General features: G+C 55.4%; 1 protein-coding gene across 16 annotated transcripts in view; it reads left to right on the forward strand.

The window, feature by feature from the left end:
* Window positions 1-16,316, forward strand: part of CHD6 (chromodomain helicase DNA binding protein 6) — an 89,914-nt gene that overhangs the window by 58,418 nt on the left and 15,180 nt on the right. For 10 of the 16 annotated variants that reach the window (XM_083801291.1, XM_083801293.1, XM_083801305.1 and 7 more), the window contains 11 exons: window positions 2,064-2,174; window positions 3,336-3,538; window positions 3,957-4,159; window positions 9,039-9,198; window positions 9,639-9,728; window positions 10,669-10,772; window positions 11,464-11,593; window positions 11,883-11,943; window positions 12,610-12,667; window positions 13,535-13,754; window positions 16,012-16,220. In XM_083801291.1, coding sequence (XP_083657417.1) covers window positions 2,064-2,174; window positions 3,336-3,538; window positions 3,957-4,159; window positions 9,039-9,198; window positions 9,639-9,728; window positions 10,669-10,772; window positions 11,464-11,593; window positions 11,883-11,943; window positions 12,610-12,667; window positions 13,535-13,754; window positions 16,012-16,220 — 1,549 coding nt within the window. The remainder of the gene's footprint in view (window positions 1-2,063; window positions 2,175-3,335; window positions 3,539-3,956; window positions 4,160-9,038; window positions 9,199-9,638; window positions 9,729-10,668; window positions 10,773-11,463; window positions 11,594-11,882; window positions 11,944-12,609; window positions 12,668-13,534; window positions 13,755-16,011; window positions 16,221-16,316) is intronic. The other 6 variants (XM_083801290.1, XM_083801299.1, XM_083801304.1 and 3 more) reach the window with 1 other exon arrangement.

Genomic DNA, 16,316 nt, shown 5'->3' on the forward strand with positions numbered 1-16,316 from the left:
CGGGGAACACTCTGGGCAGGGGCAGTGCAGTACTGTTGGGCTGAGCTCTTCCTGCATTTGACTGGAGCTGTGTCTGCCTAGAGGCCAGACTCTTCTGCCTACCCCTCTGTGCCCAGGAGTGAGACCTTGCTGGGACATGGAGGCAACAGGACATCCTGTCTCAGGATGTCAGCAGAGCAGGGAAGAGGGGACTGCCAGCCTGGGCAGGTTGAGAGCTGTGCCAGCTCTTAACATGAACCAGCAATGTGTGCGTACAGCTGAGAAAGTCAACTGTATGCTGGGTTGAATCAAAAGAAGCATAACCAGCAGGGCGAGAGAGGTGATTCTCACCCTCCACTCAGCTCTTGTGAGACCCCACCTGGAGCCCTGCATTCAGCTCTGGGACCCCCACATAAGGAGGACATGGGCCTGTTGGAGCGAGTCCAGAGGAGGGCTGGGAGGATGATGAGGGGGCTGGAGCACCTCTCCTATGGAGACAGGCTGAGGGAGCTGGGGTTGTTCAACCTGGAGAAGAGAAGGCTCCAGGGAGACCTTATAAGAGGCCTTCTGGGACCTAAAGGGGGTTATGGGAAAGCTGGGAAGGGACTCTTTGTCAGAGAGTGTAGTGATAGGATAGGGGTAGGTTGATAATGTGATAGGATAATGGCTTTGAACTTAAAGAGGGTAGGTTTAGATTAGACATTAGGAGGAAATTCTTCACTCAGAGGGTGGTGAGGTACTGAAACAGGTTGTCCTGAGAAGATGTGGATGCCCCATCCCTGGTCGTGTTCAAGGCTATGCTGAATGGGGCTTTGGGTAGCCTGGGTAGCCTGGTCTGGTGGGAGGTGTCCCTGCCCATGGCAGAGGTGGAACGGGGTGATCTTTAAGGTCCCTTCCAATCCAAACTATTTTATGATTCTGTGTGTGGCTGTCCAGGAGGGCTCAGCTTGCTAGCTTTTTCTTTGCCTGGATTCACGTATCCTTTGAGTCAGGCTGGCGAGAAAGCAGAGCAGGGACATTGCTCCAAGTGCCAGTCAGTGCCAGGGTGTGCTCTGTCCCTGGGCCAGCAGTGTGGGCAGATGCTCTGTGCTGAGAGGTGCGGAGCTGCTGCGTGTCCTAGCCAGGGCACTGTGCTGGCAAGGTGCAGGCTCCAATCCCAGGTGGAGGGCTTGGTCTTTTGTTGTGCTCAGGGCTTCTTGCCGAGGCAGCAGGCCTTGATCAGAGCTGGAGCCTTTCCCCAGGGCTGTTGTGGGCAGTCAGGCCCAGGAGAGGATGGATGAATTCAAAGCCTGGGTGAGCTCCGTGTCTGGGAAAACTCACAGGGCTAATCTTGTTCTCATGGCCTGAGCTTATTTGACCTGGAGTCTGTTACCTTCCCTGTCTTTCTGGACGCTGGTGCTGCCTTGGTGTGATGCTTTGCTAAACAGAAATGCAGGTGGAAACCAAGGCTGCCAGCAGCGTGGGAAGGTAGTGTGGTACCTTCAGCACAGCCTGGCCACAGCCTCTGTGGCCAGCCCCATTCTTCTTCTGCCATAGGAGTTGGCTCTGCAGGAAGACCCCTGGGGAAGTGGCAGGACTTGGCTGCTGGCCTCCATAATGCCAGCAGCTCTTTGCTGCCATGCTGCGGGGATCTGTGTGCCCTGGGGTCCTGACAGCCCCACATAAGCAGCCTCCTGCAGCCTGCCCACTGGAGGGAGCCCAAGGAGTCAGCTCTGTGCCACGCTTGTGGCTGGTGTCACGGGGATGCCACCTGGCTCTCCTCCACTTACAAGTGGCACAACCCCAGGCTCTGTTTCCAGTGGGCCAGGCAGAAATGCAGAAGATTGGGGCTCAGCTTTCTTTTCTAACAGAGCCCACTGGCAAGTGTCAGTGCAGGGTGTAACAACCTGCTGTACGTATCCCTGCTTGCGCAAGGGGATTGGACCAGATGACCGCCAGAGGTTTCTTCCGACCTTAACCATTCTGTGATTCTGCGTGGCAGCCAGACTGTTCGCTGCAGGCAGATGTGTTGTGGATCTCTGTGGGGGGAAAGCATAGCTGGATGGTGGGTTGTATCCTGTTCACTCATCTTCTCTCACTCCCAGGCCAGCTTTGTAGCGTCAGGAAACAGGACTGACATTTCCTTAGATGACCCAAACTTCTGGCAAAAGTGGGCCAAAATAGCAGAGCTCGATACAGATGCCAAGAATGAAAAGGTAAGATCCAGCTCGTGGCCTGTGTGCCCCACAGCTGATACACAATGCCCCACATTCACCCAAGTCTGGGGGGTTGTTCAGAGGCCATGTGGGTCAGGCTCAGTATCCGAGTTTGCTTGCTAGAAACAAACCACTGTAAAATCCAAACGTGAATAGGAGTGAGGGGAGCCTCCCAGGGATTCTCCTGGCCCGGTGGAGCAAGCAAGGACAGGCTTGGATTGTGCTGCTCCTTTCTCCATCTGCATTTGCAGCTCTGCTGTCCTGCGTTCAGGCTAGTGATGGGAGCAAGGAATAAAGCCAGGGGGATCCAGCACACCCATCACCATGGCTGGGCAAGGGGATGCAGACCGTGAATGGATGCTCCAGCAGTCTTGCCTGTTGCCCCCCTGGCAAACAGGCTCCTTCACACAGCAACCATGGGGAATGTGGCAGCTGGAGCTCCAGGGAGCTGGTGCTTGGCTTCCCCTGAGCTGGTAGCAAAGCTGCCAAACCTTCCCCATGCACCTCTGGGGGGCATCTCCCATGGGCAGCGTTCTTGTTCTCAGCCCTGCCTGCTGTGCCTGAGAGCTGAGGGGATGCTGGTGACTCAGTGCATGTCTGGAGGCAGAACAGACGGGGTCCCAGCCCTCTCCTTCTGCCCAGAGCTGGGCTGCTGATGACATAGATACATTTGGCAGGGTGATGGGAAGAAAAAGAAGTATGTACATACCATTTAATTTCATATTGCTCCCTCCTGCACCTTCTTGGGAGACGCCTTTCCTCTTCTCTTTCCTCCCACCTACCTCCCCTTCAATATAAATTACACCACCTTCAGCACAGCTTGTCCCAGGCATTTCTGGGAGAGCCAGGAGTGTAATTCAGAGCTGAATCAGGTGCTGAACGTCAGCAGTTTGAACCCTGACAGCCTGATTTTCAGCCTGTGATTGTTCAGGATGAATTTTGCGCTGGCCAGGAATTACCTCGTGTGTGCAGACAAAGCCACGTGGAATGAATTTGGAGCAGATATCCTAGTGGCAAGGTGGTGAACAGCCCCAGGGCTGGTGAGCCAGTACTGGGAGTTGTGAACAGAGCCAGGGAGCAGCATGGTGGACTTACTGTGCCATGATAAAGGGCAGGTGTTTCCACCCACACCTGGATGTGTTCTCCTCTATGCCCCTGTAGGAGAGCTTGGTCATTGACAGGCCCCGGGTGCGGAAGCAAACCAAACACTACAACTCCTTCGAGGAGGACGAGCTGATGGAGTTCTCTGAGCTGGACAGTGACTCGGATGAGCGACCCACACGCTCACGGCGCTTCAATGAGAAGACACGGCGGTACCTGCGGGCTGAGTGCTTCCGCGTGGAGAAGAATCTGCTCATATTCGGGTGAGTCTCACCCCCTCCTTGAGACAACAACCACAGCCCACTTCACAGATGGGCCTCCAGCTGCCACAGTCACTTTCCGTCCATCCGGAGCAATGAATGCCTGAAGCAGCGTTCCCTTCTTCAAGCAATGACCTCCCTAGTGGGACCTGCATTGTTAGGCTCTAAGCAAACTTTTGGACTGGAAGGAGAGTTAGGGGACAAAGCACGAGCTGGCAGTCAGGGCATCCAGCATCTGCTCCTCCCTCTGGCCTGTTCAGTCCCATGCAAACCTCTTCCCCATCTCTGCTCCTATAATATGGCGGCATAACACCCCTAATCCTTGGGAGCTGTGCCACTGTGTGAGCTTGTGGAGAGAGGTGCCAACGAGGTCTCTAGCTGCACAGGAGTGTTTATTGCATCTCTGTTACTGCTCTTTCAGCTGGGGACGTTGGAAAGATATCCTGACCCATGGGCGGTTCAAGTGGCACCTGAATGAGAAGGACATGGAGATGATTTGTCGGGCCTTGCTGGTCTATTGCGTCAAACACTACAAAGGGGATGAGAAGATAAAGAGTTTTATCTGGGATCTCATCACACCAACGAAGGACGGCCAGAACCAGGCTCTGCAGAATCACTCAGGTATTGCGTGTTCTCTCTGCCATTGCACCAGTACTCGCCACCAGTGTGCCTGTGTGCAGCACCAAGGCTGCACGATTGAAAGAAAAGCTGTTTGAAACAGCCAGGGAGCACTTGTGCTCTCTGCACAGAGAAAGTGGCTGCCATGGAATTGGCCTCTCCACAGACCTCAGACAGCATCAGGGGCTGGCTGAGTGGGGGAGGACATTTCATGGCTCCCAGTGCCTGTTTGGCTCTGGCTGGTGCCAAACAGAACCTTATAGTGGGAGCAGAGATGCAACCCTGCTTTCGGAGAGGGGGCTACAAAGTTCTCACTGGCTTATGAATACTCTCAGGGCTTTTCTGTGCTGGGGGACATTGTGCAGTGAGCTCATGGGGCGTAGGTGACCACGTGAACACGTTGGATGGGATAGTTATGAGGGTTTTTACTCCACTCTGAGTGCAGAATTGCCTGGCTGATCCTCGGGGCATCACAGGATGCAGAGTGGATCATCACACAGGGACCTACCTGCTTGCTGGTCAGTCCAGTGCTAAAGCTGATGTTGAGACTGCCTGGCGCTGCCTGTGGCTGCCCAGTGCCCTGACTGTGGCAGCGAAAGCTGGCGATGTAGTCTGTGCAGCTGTCTCATCCCCGGTCACCAGCTTGTGGTTCTTGTCCCTGACACTGGTCTGCAGTGCCTGTCCCCGGCGGTGGAGGCGCAGTGCTGCTGGTTTGTCCTGAGACCTCTGCAATGCAGAATTGCATTGCAAGGCGACGCTGCCTTCTCCCACTCCATCTGTCTAGTCGGACCCTTTATCTCATGTTTGCATGTGCCTTCTCTGTTCAGAGGACTAGTACATGTATTTTCCAGCGTGTGTGATGTCTAAATACCCCACATATACCAGATGTTCAGATTTTAATTGCATCTGGATTCTGTTGGGCTGAGGCTCCTAGTTTGTCCTCAGCTTCTGATAGGGTCCACACACAGCTCTTGCCCTGCTCTCCTGCTGCCCCTCTTACTCTGCCTGGGGAATGGGGCACTGCAGACTCACCCCCATGCCTGCATTGCAGCATATGCTCTCTGTAGGCATTTCTTGCAGCACAGCATATAGACGTAGATGGCATCATTCAGCCACAGCGGTCTTTGTCTTTAATGGTACGAAGACAGAGCCTGTGCTGGCTCCTTGGACCAGCTGGTGGGTTGCAGCCTGGGACACATGGTCACTGCCCGTTCTGTGTCAGAGGACTCCACCGACTGAGTAGCACAGTGCCTGCGTTGCGTGACTTTCAGGAGAGGTGAGTTGGGCTGGGCGAGCTGTTGGGGGAGTCCTTGGCACTCCTGCAGGGTGGTCAAGCCCCACGGCTGTGTGCTGCTTTGCTGGGCACTTGGTGATGTATGGCACAAGGTGAGTGGTAAGGACAGTGAGCCATGCTGAAGCCTCACGCTCTTCGACCTGTTTGAAGATGGTGGTGTGCAGGTGGAGCACCTCTGGAGAAGTGCTGTTGCTGAGCCCCAAGGGCATGCCGAGCATTACTTGGTGATCAAACACCATGGTGCAGCCTCAAGACCCTCAAAAGAAGCTCAACATGAGCTGGCAATGTGCGCCTGCAGCCCAGAAAGCCAACTGCATCCTGTGCTTCATCAAAGGAAGCGTGACCAGCAGGGTGAGGGAGGCGATTGTCCCCTTCTACTCCACTCTTGTGAGACCCTACCTGGAACACTGTGTTCAGCCCTTGGGACCCCAGCACAAGAAGGACATAGACGTGTACTAGTGTGACTCCAGAGGAGGGCCACGAAGATGGTCAGTGAGCTGGAGCACCACTCCTGTGAAGACAGGCTGAGGGAGTTGGGGTTGTTCAGCCTGGAGGTTGAACTGTTCAGCCTGAGGGCTCTAGAGAGCTTATAGCGATTTTCCAGCAACCTAAGGGGGGCTACAGGAAAGCTAGAGAGGGACTCTGTCAGGGAGTGTAGTGATAGGAGAAAGAGTAATTGTTTTAAACTAAGAAAGGGTAGATCTAGATTAGATGTTATGAAAAAATTCTTTACTCAGAGGGTGGTGAGGCACTGGCACAGGATGCCCAGAGGAGCTGTGGATGCCCCATCCCTGGAGGTGTTCAAGGCCAGGCTGGATGGGGCTTGGAGCAACCTGGTCTGATGGAAGGTATCCCTGCCCATGGCAGGGGGGTTGGAATTAGATGATCTTTAAGGTCCCTTCCAACCCGAGCCATTCTATGACCCGACATAACCATTTCCTTCTGTCTGGAAATGTCTGTCTTTACAGTGTGAGGTCTGAGCATGTGGCTTTCAGTGGCTTTCTCGAATCACTTCTTGCAACGTGAGCCACTACAGCAGTGCTGCCTGTGCTCTTGCCGTGCAGCCCTGCCCATAGCAGCACTGGGTCTGAACTTGAGAGCATGGTGGAGAGCAGAGCAAGAGTAAGAAATGAACTGGCTGATACGAATGGGCTTGGTTTAGGTAATGCCAAGTAATGAACAAGCTGCGGTTTCAGTGAAGGGTCAGTAATGCTCTACTGAAAGAGTAGAACTGTAATTGATGCATTTGGATATTTAGCAGAGGAAAGCAACCTGGAGCTTCTCCATCAGTTCCTCAGAATGGCTTTTCCCAGCTGTGGAATCTCAGTTTTCTTGACCAGGGGAACAACAAAACCATCTACCCTAACCACAGGAGATGGGGGAGAGCAGAGCCTCCAGTGCAGAGCAAACATACATCAAGTGCTGCTGTGGCTCTCTGAGGAGCCTGAGGTCTCCTGCTTGCAGAGAGCTGACCAGGCAAGATGTGCTCCAGGTGCCCCAGATGTGCAGAAAGCAACAGAATGCCTCCAGCCCCTGTTAGTTCCTCCTGCGGACTGTGCCTTGTCAATCCTTTATCAGTGGGACTACAAGAGGATGAGCAGAGCCTGCAGCCAGCCCCCCCCGCCCCCCTCAGAGCTCTGCTGTGATTCACCCCGCAGATGGATGGGACAGAAGTGCTGCAGCTCTTCTTTCCCCTTCATATGCGTATGCAGGACAGGACATTTGCAAGACGCTGCCTTAGAAGTGGCTGCCCAGGGTGCGGCTCATCTCTCTTGGAATACTTCGAGCAATAGTGACCCCACCAGGCATCATTTCCCTGTTCTGCTGTGAACTCACATTTTATTTCAAGGTTGAAAATGTGTTTAATTTTCAGCTCCAGCCATTGGATATTGCTTTATCTTTGTCAGCCAGATGGAACTGCGTTGCTTTGCCATTCGGTGTGTTTGCCCAGTGCAAATACCCCCCCCCAGTGATCTGGTTCCCACATAGCCCTCCACATGATGTATGGAATAGGAAACAACCCCCAAATATCAGATCATCAGGATTATTTTCTGTTCTTTGATCATGTTGGAGCCTCTTGTTTGAACTCGTGTCCGAAATTACTGTGTCGTCCCTGGAGAGTGAACGTCGGAGCAGGCTGTGTTGTCTAGGTAAGGCTCTAAGAGCTGTGCCCAGAGACCAAGGTCTCTTCCATGCTTCTCTCTGATAATTTTATACATCAAGGGATCTTGTTACCGCTTGGGATCAACATTGCACTTAGCACTCATAGCAATACAGTTTGTGTGGTGATCCCCACGTTTTTCTTGGAAACAGTCTCCCACTCTAGGTTTACCCCAGACACTTCACTGACAGATCCTTCTCCTACACTTGGCTGAGCTGAAAGGCATTATAAATCCCTTGAGATCTGTCAGCTTTGAACCATCTAAGATGTGTCATGTCTATCTCATGTGATGCACGTTTTAAACAAAAATGGCATGTCATGTTAAACAGGATGTCAGAGTGCTGCTTGTTGGCTTTATCAGCCAGCCCTGTACTGTTAACAAAAAGATAACAGCCTTTTTTGTAAAATCTCTTCTCTCCTGATCCAGTGCTGGCTGACAGTTTCATCAGAGCTGTTGCAGTGACAGAGGAATGAGTCTTCCCATGATTTTACCTAGTCCTTCTTTCCAGTCATTCCCTTTTACCTTTTTGAAACAGCTTTTCAGTTGTCAGGCCAAGCCCCTCCCTAGTCTCTGGCACAAAATCTCAAAGAATGTGATATGTTCCCAACTCTGTGCTAGGATGAGACGCAGAAGGGCAGATGAGCTGGACTGAGGGCTTTCAAGTGTCTCCTGGGTCCCAGGCACTGCTGTGGGTAGAGGAGAAACTGTGGCATGGAGGCAGGAGTGAGGTTGCTGTGGGGCTCAACTGCGTTTGGAGGAGTTTCAGCATCCTGTGCAACCTCAGTCCACTTCTGGGGCTAGAAGAAGAGGTGTGAGGTGCAGGGGGCTCCGAGCTGTGGCATGGTGTTAATTACATAGAGTTCACTTGGGACACAGGCCGGGGCCCAGGGGCTGCTGGTGGCTCCCTGAGCTTTGTGGGGTCACTGGGGATGGCCCTGCAGCCCCCCCCCCAGGCCCTGTGGCTGCCACAGGCACCCACGTGCAGCAGCAGAGTGGGGTGCTGGGTGGGCAGACAGAGACAGGGAAAGGTGCTGGGAGTGTCGAGCCCCACATCCCAGCAGAGCTGGGCTCCTGCCTTTTCTAGGACCCTGCTTGGAGTTCGCCGTTGGCAGCCTGCTCCAGCCACCCGGGCAAAGACAGGCCAGTCCCCGCTGGTGCAGCCCTTTCCCACAGCTGCCAGGCTTACCGGGCTGCTGAGCGGGTGCAGCGTGGCGTGGGCTCTGCTGGTCGGTAGCAGCAGTTTGGATACCTGGGCACGCGCCTTTCTACTCATCTCCCTAACCCTGGCTCGCCGAGCTGCAGCCGGGAGCCTCGCAAGGCCTCCTCCAGCTCCCGTTTGTGCTGCTGTGCCTAGACAGTGCCATGCCAGAGGTGCCTGGCCTGGCCTGCGGTGCCCCTGATGCTCACTTGCTGCCGCTTGCTGTTACAGGCTTGTCAGCACCGGTGCCCAGAGGCAGGAAGGGGAAGAAAACGAAGAACCAGATGCTGCTTCCTGAGATAAAGAATGCAGACTGGCTTGCTACATGCAACCCCGAGGTGGTCCTGCATGATGACAGCTACAAGAAGCACCTCAAACAGCACTGCAACAAGTGAGTGCAGGAGCCCGCAGCAGCTTCTGGGGGCCACGGGCTGAGGTCCTTTAGCATGGAGGGGGTGGGAGAGAGCCACGAAGGGCTCAGCCCATGCAGATCATCATGCTGGGCTGCTCTCGGGGTGCTCCTCCAGGTGACAAGACGGGAGCAGTGTTCTGGGCAGCAAACCTATGGCCACAGGGCCCAGCAAAGCGCAGGGCCAGGGATTGTGGCGTGGCAGGGTGTGGCCAGCTCCTACCCTGCAAGGGGACAGATGGCTTTGAGAAAGTGTGTTGTCCCACGTGGGAAAACACAGCGTCGGGGGGCAGGTTTCCCTGCCTTCACTGACCCTCACAGTGTGCCCCTGCAGATGCTCTAGCGAGGGCCTTCGAGCCAGGCCCTGGGCTGGCTTTGAGCACCTGCATGCTAGCGTGTGTTCCTCTGTGTGTCCGGGGCAGGGTTCTGCTGCGGGTGCGGATGCTCTACTACCTGAAGGCCGAGGTGCTGGGGGAGGCTGCTGACAAAGCCTTCGAGGGCACCCCTGCCAGGTAGGAACTTACAGTGAACCCCAGTATTGCTTCTTATGGGAACGGTGGTGGCGCTCGAGCAGTGTCACAGCCATCCAGCCCGGTCTTCTCGGGGCTCAACGCGGTTCCAGGAGAGCCAGGCGCTGCAGCCACATCCCTGGGTCTTGCTCAGGCAAAGCTTCATCCTTCGGTGGCAGCTGTTGTTTGAGCAGTGCTGAGGTCACAGCACCGGAACGGGCATGGTGAGGACACTCAAGGACACCCTGCAGCCTGCAGGAAAATGTCTCCAAGCGCTGCCTGATGAATTGGTCTTTAATCTTAAAGTGGGGGCCTGCAGAGACTGTGCCCACTTCCTAGGGCCAGATCTCAGAGCGGAGTGCGTCCCATTGCTGGGGCCTGCAGTCCCTTCCCAGCCCCTCTTTGTAGGGGCTCTGTTAGTGCCGCTGAGCCTCCCAGCCTCCTGACCTTCCTGCAGAGTCTGAGCTCTTGGTGTTTCAGAGAGGACTGTGATACACTCAGCTTAACTTCCTAGAGCAGGGGCAGCTGCCTTCCCCAGGTGGTTTGTACCTGCACAGCTCCATCAGCATAAGTTTGCCTGGAGGGGGCATTGCAACCCACCCTGCCAGATGTGCAATTCCTTTGGGTCTGGTTGTCCTGAAGTGGTTTCTCCCAGCAGACAGAAGCTCCGTTCCCCTGGTATTGCTCAGGTGGGAGGGCAGAGGGGCTGTGCACTCTCCCCATCTCCGGAGAAAGGGTGAGGAAGGCAGTGGGTGCAGTGGAGCAGACACCAGCAATCTGACCCCAGGGGGACATACTTGTCAGGCCAGCCTTGCATTCGTAACTGCCCCCAAGTCAAGGAGCAGATGTGCCTGTCTCCCTCCGCCCCTGGGTGTGCAGCGCCCAGTGTGCTCCAGTGCCTGGTGAGGCTGGGAGAGGAGCACTCATGCCTTGTCTGCCACAGAGAGCTGGATGTGCTGCTGCCGGACATCGACTATGTGGAGATCCCAGTGGACTGGTGGAACGCTGAAGCTGATAAATCTCTGCTCATTGGTGTCTTCAAGCACGGTATGTACCCTGCTGGTCTGGTGGGTGCCAGTGTGCGAGAGGGACCCAAGCAGCTGGCCAGGGCTCCAGGATCCGGAGTGGATGTGGCTTGTGTGCTCCGATGTCCTTGTGAGGGGGCAGAGCTGCAGCTGTGCGCTGCAGCCACACAGGGCCAAGGCAGATCTCCAGTCACCAGCAGCTGCAGCGCTGCCAGCTTGTTTGGGTGGTGAAGCAGGCACACCACGATGCCGAGAGTGGTGGGCCTGGTCTCGTGGCGGGCACTGCTCTGGTTTCACAGAAGCTGTGTGCACTTGCCACGTGGGGGCAAGGCGGAAGGCATAGAGCCTCCACTGGCTCCCCCAGGCCTGTCATGAAGTCTTCCTGCAGCTTCCAGGAGCCATGGGGTTGTTTAACCCCAGCTCCAACCTGCTACGGGTGCTGTGCACAGCTCCGTGGGCATTGCGCTGCCTCCAAGGCAGGGCTGCATGGTGGGACTAAAGACTGATCTTTCTCTTTGCCAGCTGCCCAGGGGCTGCAGAGCAATTAGCAGCTTTTGGGAAAGGGTTCTGCATTTCTGTGGGTGACAATTGCTCTCACGGCAGCACAAATGAGAGTGTGAGAGCCAGATGGACGGTTGGAGGTTCACCTGAACCAGGCTCAGGCCTGGTCTTATGCTGTCTTTCTCCTCCTTGATGGCTGTGGCCACTGGCAGGTTACGAGAGGTACAACGCCATGCGGGCAGACCCAGCGCTGTGTTTCCTGGAGAAGGTGGGCATGCCAGATGAGAAGCTGCTCTCTGCAGAGCAGGGCGTCAGTGACGGGGCTCAGGACACTGCTGAAAGGTGGGCAGGTGATGGAACTGAGCCCCTGCGGGTTGTCCAGCTCACTCCTGGGGGCCACGTTAGAAGTGGGGTGGTGCTGAGGGATGAGCTGTGCTTACAGAGGGCAATGAGGGGAGAAGGAAGCAGATGTGGATGTGAGCACAGCAGGCAGCAGGGAAGGCAGGTGGGAGCTGGCTCCCTGGTACGAGTCAGAGGGTTGGCCCTGCCGGTACCCCGCTCCTGCAGACAGCAGGCACTGCCAGGGAGGCGGCACTGCCACTACCAGGGACTAATCCACTGTCTTACCCAGGGGCAGCATGGAAAAGGAAGAGAGCAGTGGAGAAAAAATGGAGGGGCTGCCAAAGCAGGAGGTGAGTGGGATTCACAGTGCTCGATGCACACCTGCTGCTGCCCTGCCTGCTGTCCTGCCTCACGCTGCAGACTTGGCTCAGCTCTGCCATGGGGTGCAGGTGAAGCAGTGCTGCCTGTGTCCCTGCCCTGGGCAGGCATTGCTGTGCCGAGCACGGGCTCTGTCCCATGGCATTTCTGCCTGCTGGAGCACAGCTGCTTCCTGCTGACCTGGACAGCATCTGCCTCATAGGGAGCAGAGAGGGATCAGGGGCTGGGGTTAGCCAGTGATCCTGGCTCTCGCACTCGACTTCGGGAGCCACTCAGGGCCTTGACAAAGGAGCCACAAGGATCCTGAGAGAAATGGCCCTGGTGGAGAGGATGAGCAGTGGACCAGACAACACATGGGGGTGTGGGGTTTGTTTGGAGGCTCTCAGTGCCACTGCAGCCCCTGTCATTGTGGTGGACCTCACCCATGGGCTCAAAACACTGTTCACCTGAACTGTCACCTCCCCTGTCCACACTGCTCTGATCCCATGTGCTGAGGGATGTTTGTGAGGGCACAGGACACGTGGCCCTGCCAATCCTGCAGCCCCGGACCCTTCCAGGGCCACAGGGATGGGGGATGGGGGCAGCAGGGTCTTCAGCGTAGGTCTGGAGAGGTCCCTGCTGATGGCTTCTTTCTGCAGGACGTCGTGGCTGCTGGTGTGGGCGAAGCTGGAGAGAAGCGGGATGAGCCATCGGCAGGTGAGGCTGTATCTCCCACAGCGTGGCACGTTGCTGCCTGGGGACTGACACAGGAAAGCCTGAGCCAGAGCACTGGCACAGGCGCTGCTGAGGTCGGGAAGGGGTTAGGGATGTGCTGGCCTGTGGTAGTGGATGAGAGCTTAACCTGAGTGACAGCGGTCACCCTGCACTCTTACCAGGCAGACAAGCAGATGAAGGGAAGAGCAGGTTCATTTGAAGCCCGTTTGGCATCCAGCCTGTAGGAGAACTGTAGGAGGAGTGTCTGGCTTTGCTTTGCCATAGCCCGGCACAACTATGGCAAGAGCATTTTGGGGGTGGGAGCGCAGATGTGCTCTGAGAGCCTTAGTCATGCAAGACCCAGGGATGGGCCCTGTGGCAGGGCAGCCAGGGTCCCAAAAAAGAGCGGTACCAAAGCCAGCCATGGGTTCTGGAAGCTGTTAGCCTGTCCTGGCTATGCAGTTGCCTGCAGTTGCCTGTGCAGGGTCTGTGCTGGCAGTGCAGTGGGCAGTGCTGGCGGGTGCCGTGGGCTGGCCAGCCGCTCTGCTGAGCGGGCGGGAGGCAGAGGGAGTCCTGCGGGCTGCAGACCTCTCCTCTGCTTCGCTTGGCTCGGAGCCATTGTTTCTACCCCAATCTCTATCTGCCTCTGGGCCCTCTCTGAAGGAAGCTCGGACATGGTGAGCGTGTGAGCCAGCAGCTTTAAGGGTACAAAGCCCAGGGGTGGTCACCGCCGCCCCCCTTTCCCAGCTATGGTCACTCATGCTCCCTGGGAGAAGACAGGAGGGAGCTCTCAGAGCCGGGCGGCAGCACGCGTGAACTTGTGGCTTTGCAGCGTGCATTAAATACTAATGTCCTTGCTGATGTTTGAAGCCCAGGATGGCTCCGACTCAGACAGATCCTGCTGGCCTGTCTCATCTGCCCTCACGGCCAGACTGCGGCGGCTTGTCACTGTCTACCAGCGCTGCAACCGCAAAGAGCTGCCTCCCCGCGCCGAGATGCTGGTGCCCGGTAACCATGGATACTGGCTGCAGGACGAGATGTTCAGGAGAGCCTCGGAGATGGACTCAGTGAACAAAGAAATGCAGAAAAGGTAACAGAGCAGCAGACCCAGGTCCTTTTCAAGGCTGACTTAGGCCTGCTGAATTCCCTGCCCCCCTGGGTTGACCAAGGTGGATCTCAGCAAGGCTGGCTGTGCAGCCAGCTGCCAGCGTGACACAGGTGTGTGGGTCCTTCGTGAGCCTGGGAACTCTGCTCCCAGCCACAAAGGAGCCTTGTGGCCCCAGCTGCCAGCCCGGCCCAGGGATCAGCCTCCATTGTAGTTCGTAGGTAGCAGCTGGTGACAGCATGAAAGGAAGCTGGGGATATCTCTTCAGGGTCAAATCCAGCATCTGCTGGGCTAGGGATTGCCCTCCAGCAGAGTGGGTACTGCTGAGCATTTTTGTGCACTCAGGACTCATCGTGGATGAGGGGTGGCGGATGGCTGCTGTCACAGCCTGCACACTTAGACTTCCCAACCCTCGTGGCTCGCACACCACTGCATTAGCCTCCTGTTAGTAGCCTCAGGAGCCAGGTGGTGGCATATTGCAATGTTCTCCCACTTCGTTGCGTTCCAGCAAGTGGAAGGGTGGCAGGACCATAGACTGGCATCCAGAGTGACTGCAGAAGCTGGACAGGGTGTGAGGCAGGGTGGCACTTCCTACGTCACTGCTAGTCCCCAGCACCCAGCTCTGGCATGTCGTGCTCTGCAGGACCTCTCTGTTGTCAGCAGTACTCACTGGTGGTGTATTCTGTGAACGTGTCCGTGCTGCGTGAGCCCACGTAACCATTTGGTGTCTGTGCTGCCCTGTGACAGGAGTTCAGTGATTTAGCTACACCTTTCACCCATTTTGAGCATATCTTTTTGTCATTTAACTTGCTTCTCCCTAGTTCTTCTATCATGGGAAGCTCTGATGCACTTGTACATTCCCACTTGCCTTTAACTGGCCCTGAGGATGGTGTTACTGGAACCGCAGCATCCCTCTGCTCACTGCATGGTTGTATGGAACCTGCCCCAGCCCACTGATCTTCCCCTGATCCTCTTCCAGTTGTACCATCTCTTCTCCAAGGTGGGGGACACCAGTGCTCCTCACAGTGGTCAAGACATGGCTGTGCTGTGGACACCACGACAGCCTGATATTTCTGCATTTTAACTCTGTGGTCTCCTCACAGGTGTGTCCTAGGTAGCTTCTACTAGCCTTTAATTTGAAGCATTGTAACAAGCTCCCCTTTGGGCTCAGTGGTTTGGATCGTTGGTTTTTTTATTGACTTCTTTCACGTTATTTGTGGTTTTGGAATAAAACAACACTGCAGAATACTCACAGCCTCTGGAAACAGGGGTGGAAATGCTAATCTAGGTGTATTTTGGTTGCTTTTGGAGCACTGGGAGCTGTCATTGCTTCTGATCTCCCTTGACATGTTCCAGCTGCTTGCAGGCACTGGCACCGAGATGTAATTCAGAGGAGTTCAGATTTGACTTTAAGACTTCTTTAGCACACAGCACTCAGCTACTGCCGTGACCTGCTCCTGCTCTTGCCCTACTTTTTGTACCCTAACCTCTTCTCTGTAGCCTGCTTCTGTGCTCTGTCTGCCCAGGGCTGTATGTACCCAGTGTGCCCTTCACCATTTCTGTCCTGGATCATTCCTTTGCCAGATCCCCACGAGATGAAAGCTCAGAGGGTCTGAGGCAAGGTGAAAATTATGCTGTAGCTGTGCTGTAACTGAAAACCTCCGTCACCAGGGCTGCTTTCCTTTAATGAGGAGGGGGTGACACCTACCCCTGCCACCCAGGAATCCTGCTGACTCCTGTTATCAGGGTGGCTGGTGGTTGTTACTAGGACCCTAATGACAATGAGCCTCAGTCCCGGCTCACCTCCTGAAGAGGCTGGATGAGAGCTTTGTCTGCAAGGACCTGACTTTCAATTTCCTGGCACATAGAGTTGACTTTTCCATGGAGGTCAAGAGACCAACCTCAGTTTGGCAGAAAGCAAGTAGGGGTGATAGCTTTGTGCCTCTACAGAAGCTGGGCTGGAGCCTGTGTCCCACTGGCAGCACAGTCAGGGACTGTGCTGCTTTTTGGACACCACAGTGAGCCAAGAGTCAGAGTGCCCATGGCCTTCACTCCTCCTCGCTATACACCTTAAGACCTCAGGATCTCAGTGCTCCTCCTTAGTGTGCTCCTCCTGCCAGCTCCCCCAGAACTGCTGTGCAGTAACTGATAGTTCCCTCTGATCCTCTCAGCCTGGTGTCTTGCCCATGCTGGCACTAGAACATGTTTCAGTGGCATTCACATCTTCTTCCCTACCCCACAGGTGGACCAGGAGGGAGCAGGCAGATTTCTACCGCACCGTCTCCTCCTTTGGGGTCATCTATGATCAGGAGAAAAAGATCTTTGATTGGACCCAGTTCCGAGCCATCTCTCGTTTGGAGAAGAAGACAGATGAGAGCCTAGAGAAGTACTTCTACAGTTTTGTGGCCATGTGCAAGAATGTCTGTGGTCTCCCACTGTGGAAAGAGGATGGTGAGTGAAAACTGTGTGGCCCACGTGGGAGGTCCGTGTAGCCATGGGCCAGAAATTGTCACACTAGAGCTCCTGTCATGGAGCAGAACAGCAAGG

This window comes from Anser anser (assembly GCF_964211835.1).
Source record: "Anser anser genome assembly, chromosome: 16".
NCBI lineage: Eukaryota > Metazoa > Chordata > Aves > Anseriformes > Anatidae > Anser > Anser anser.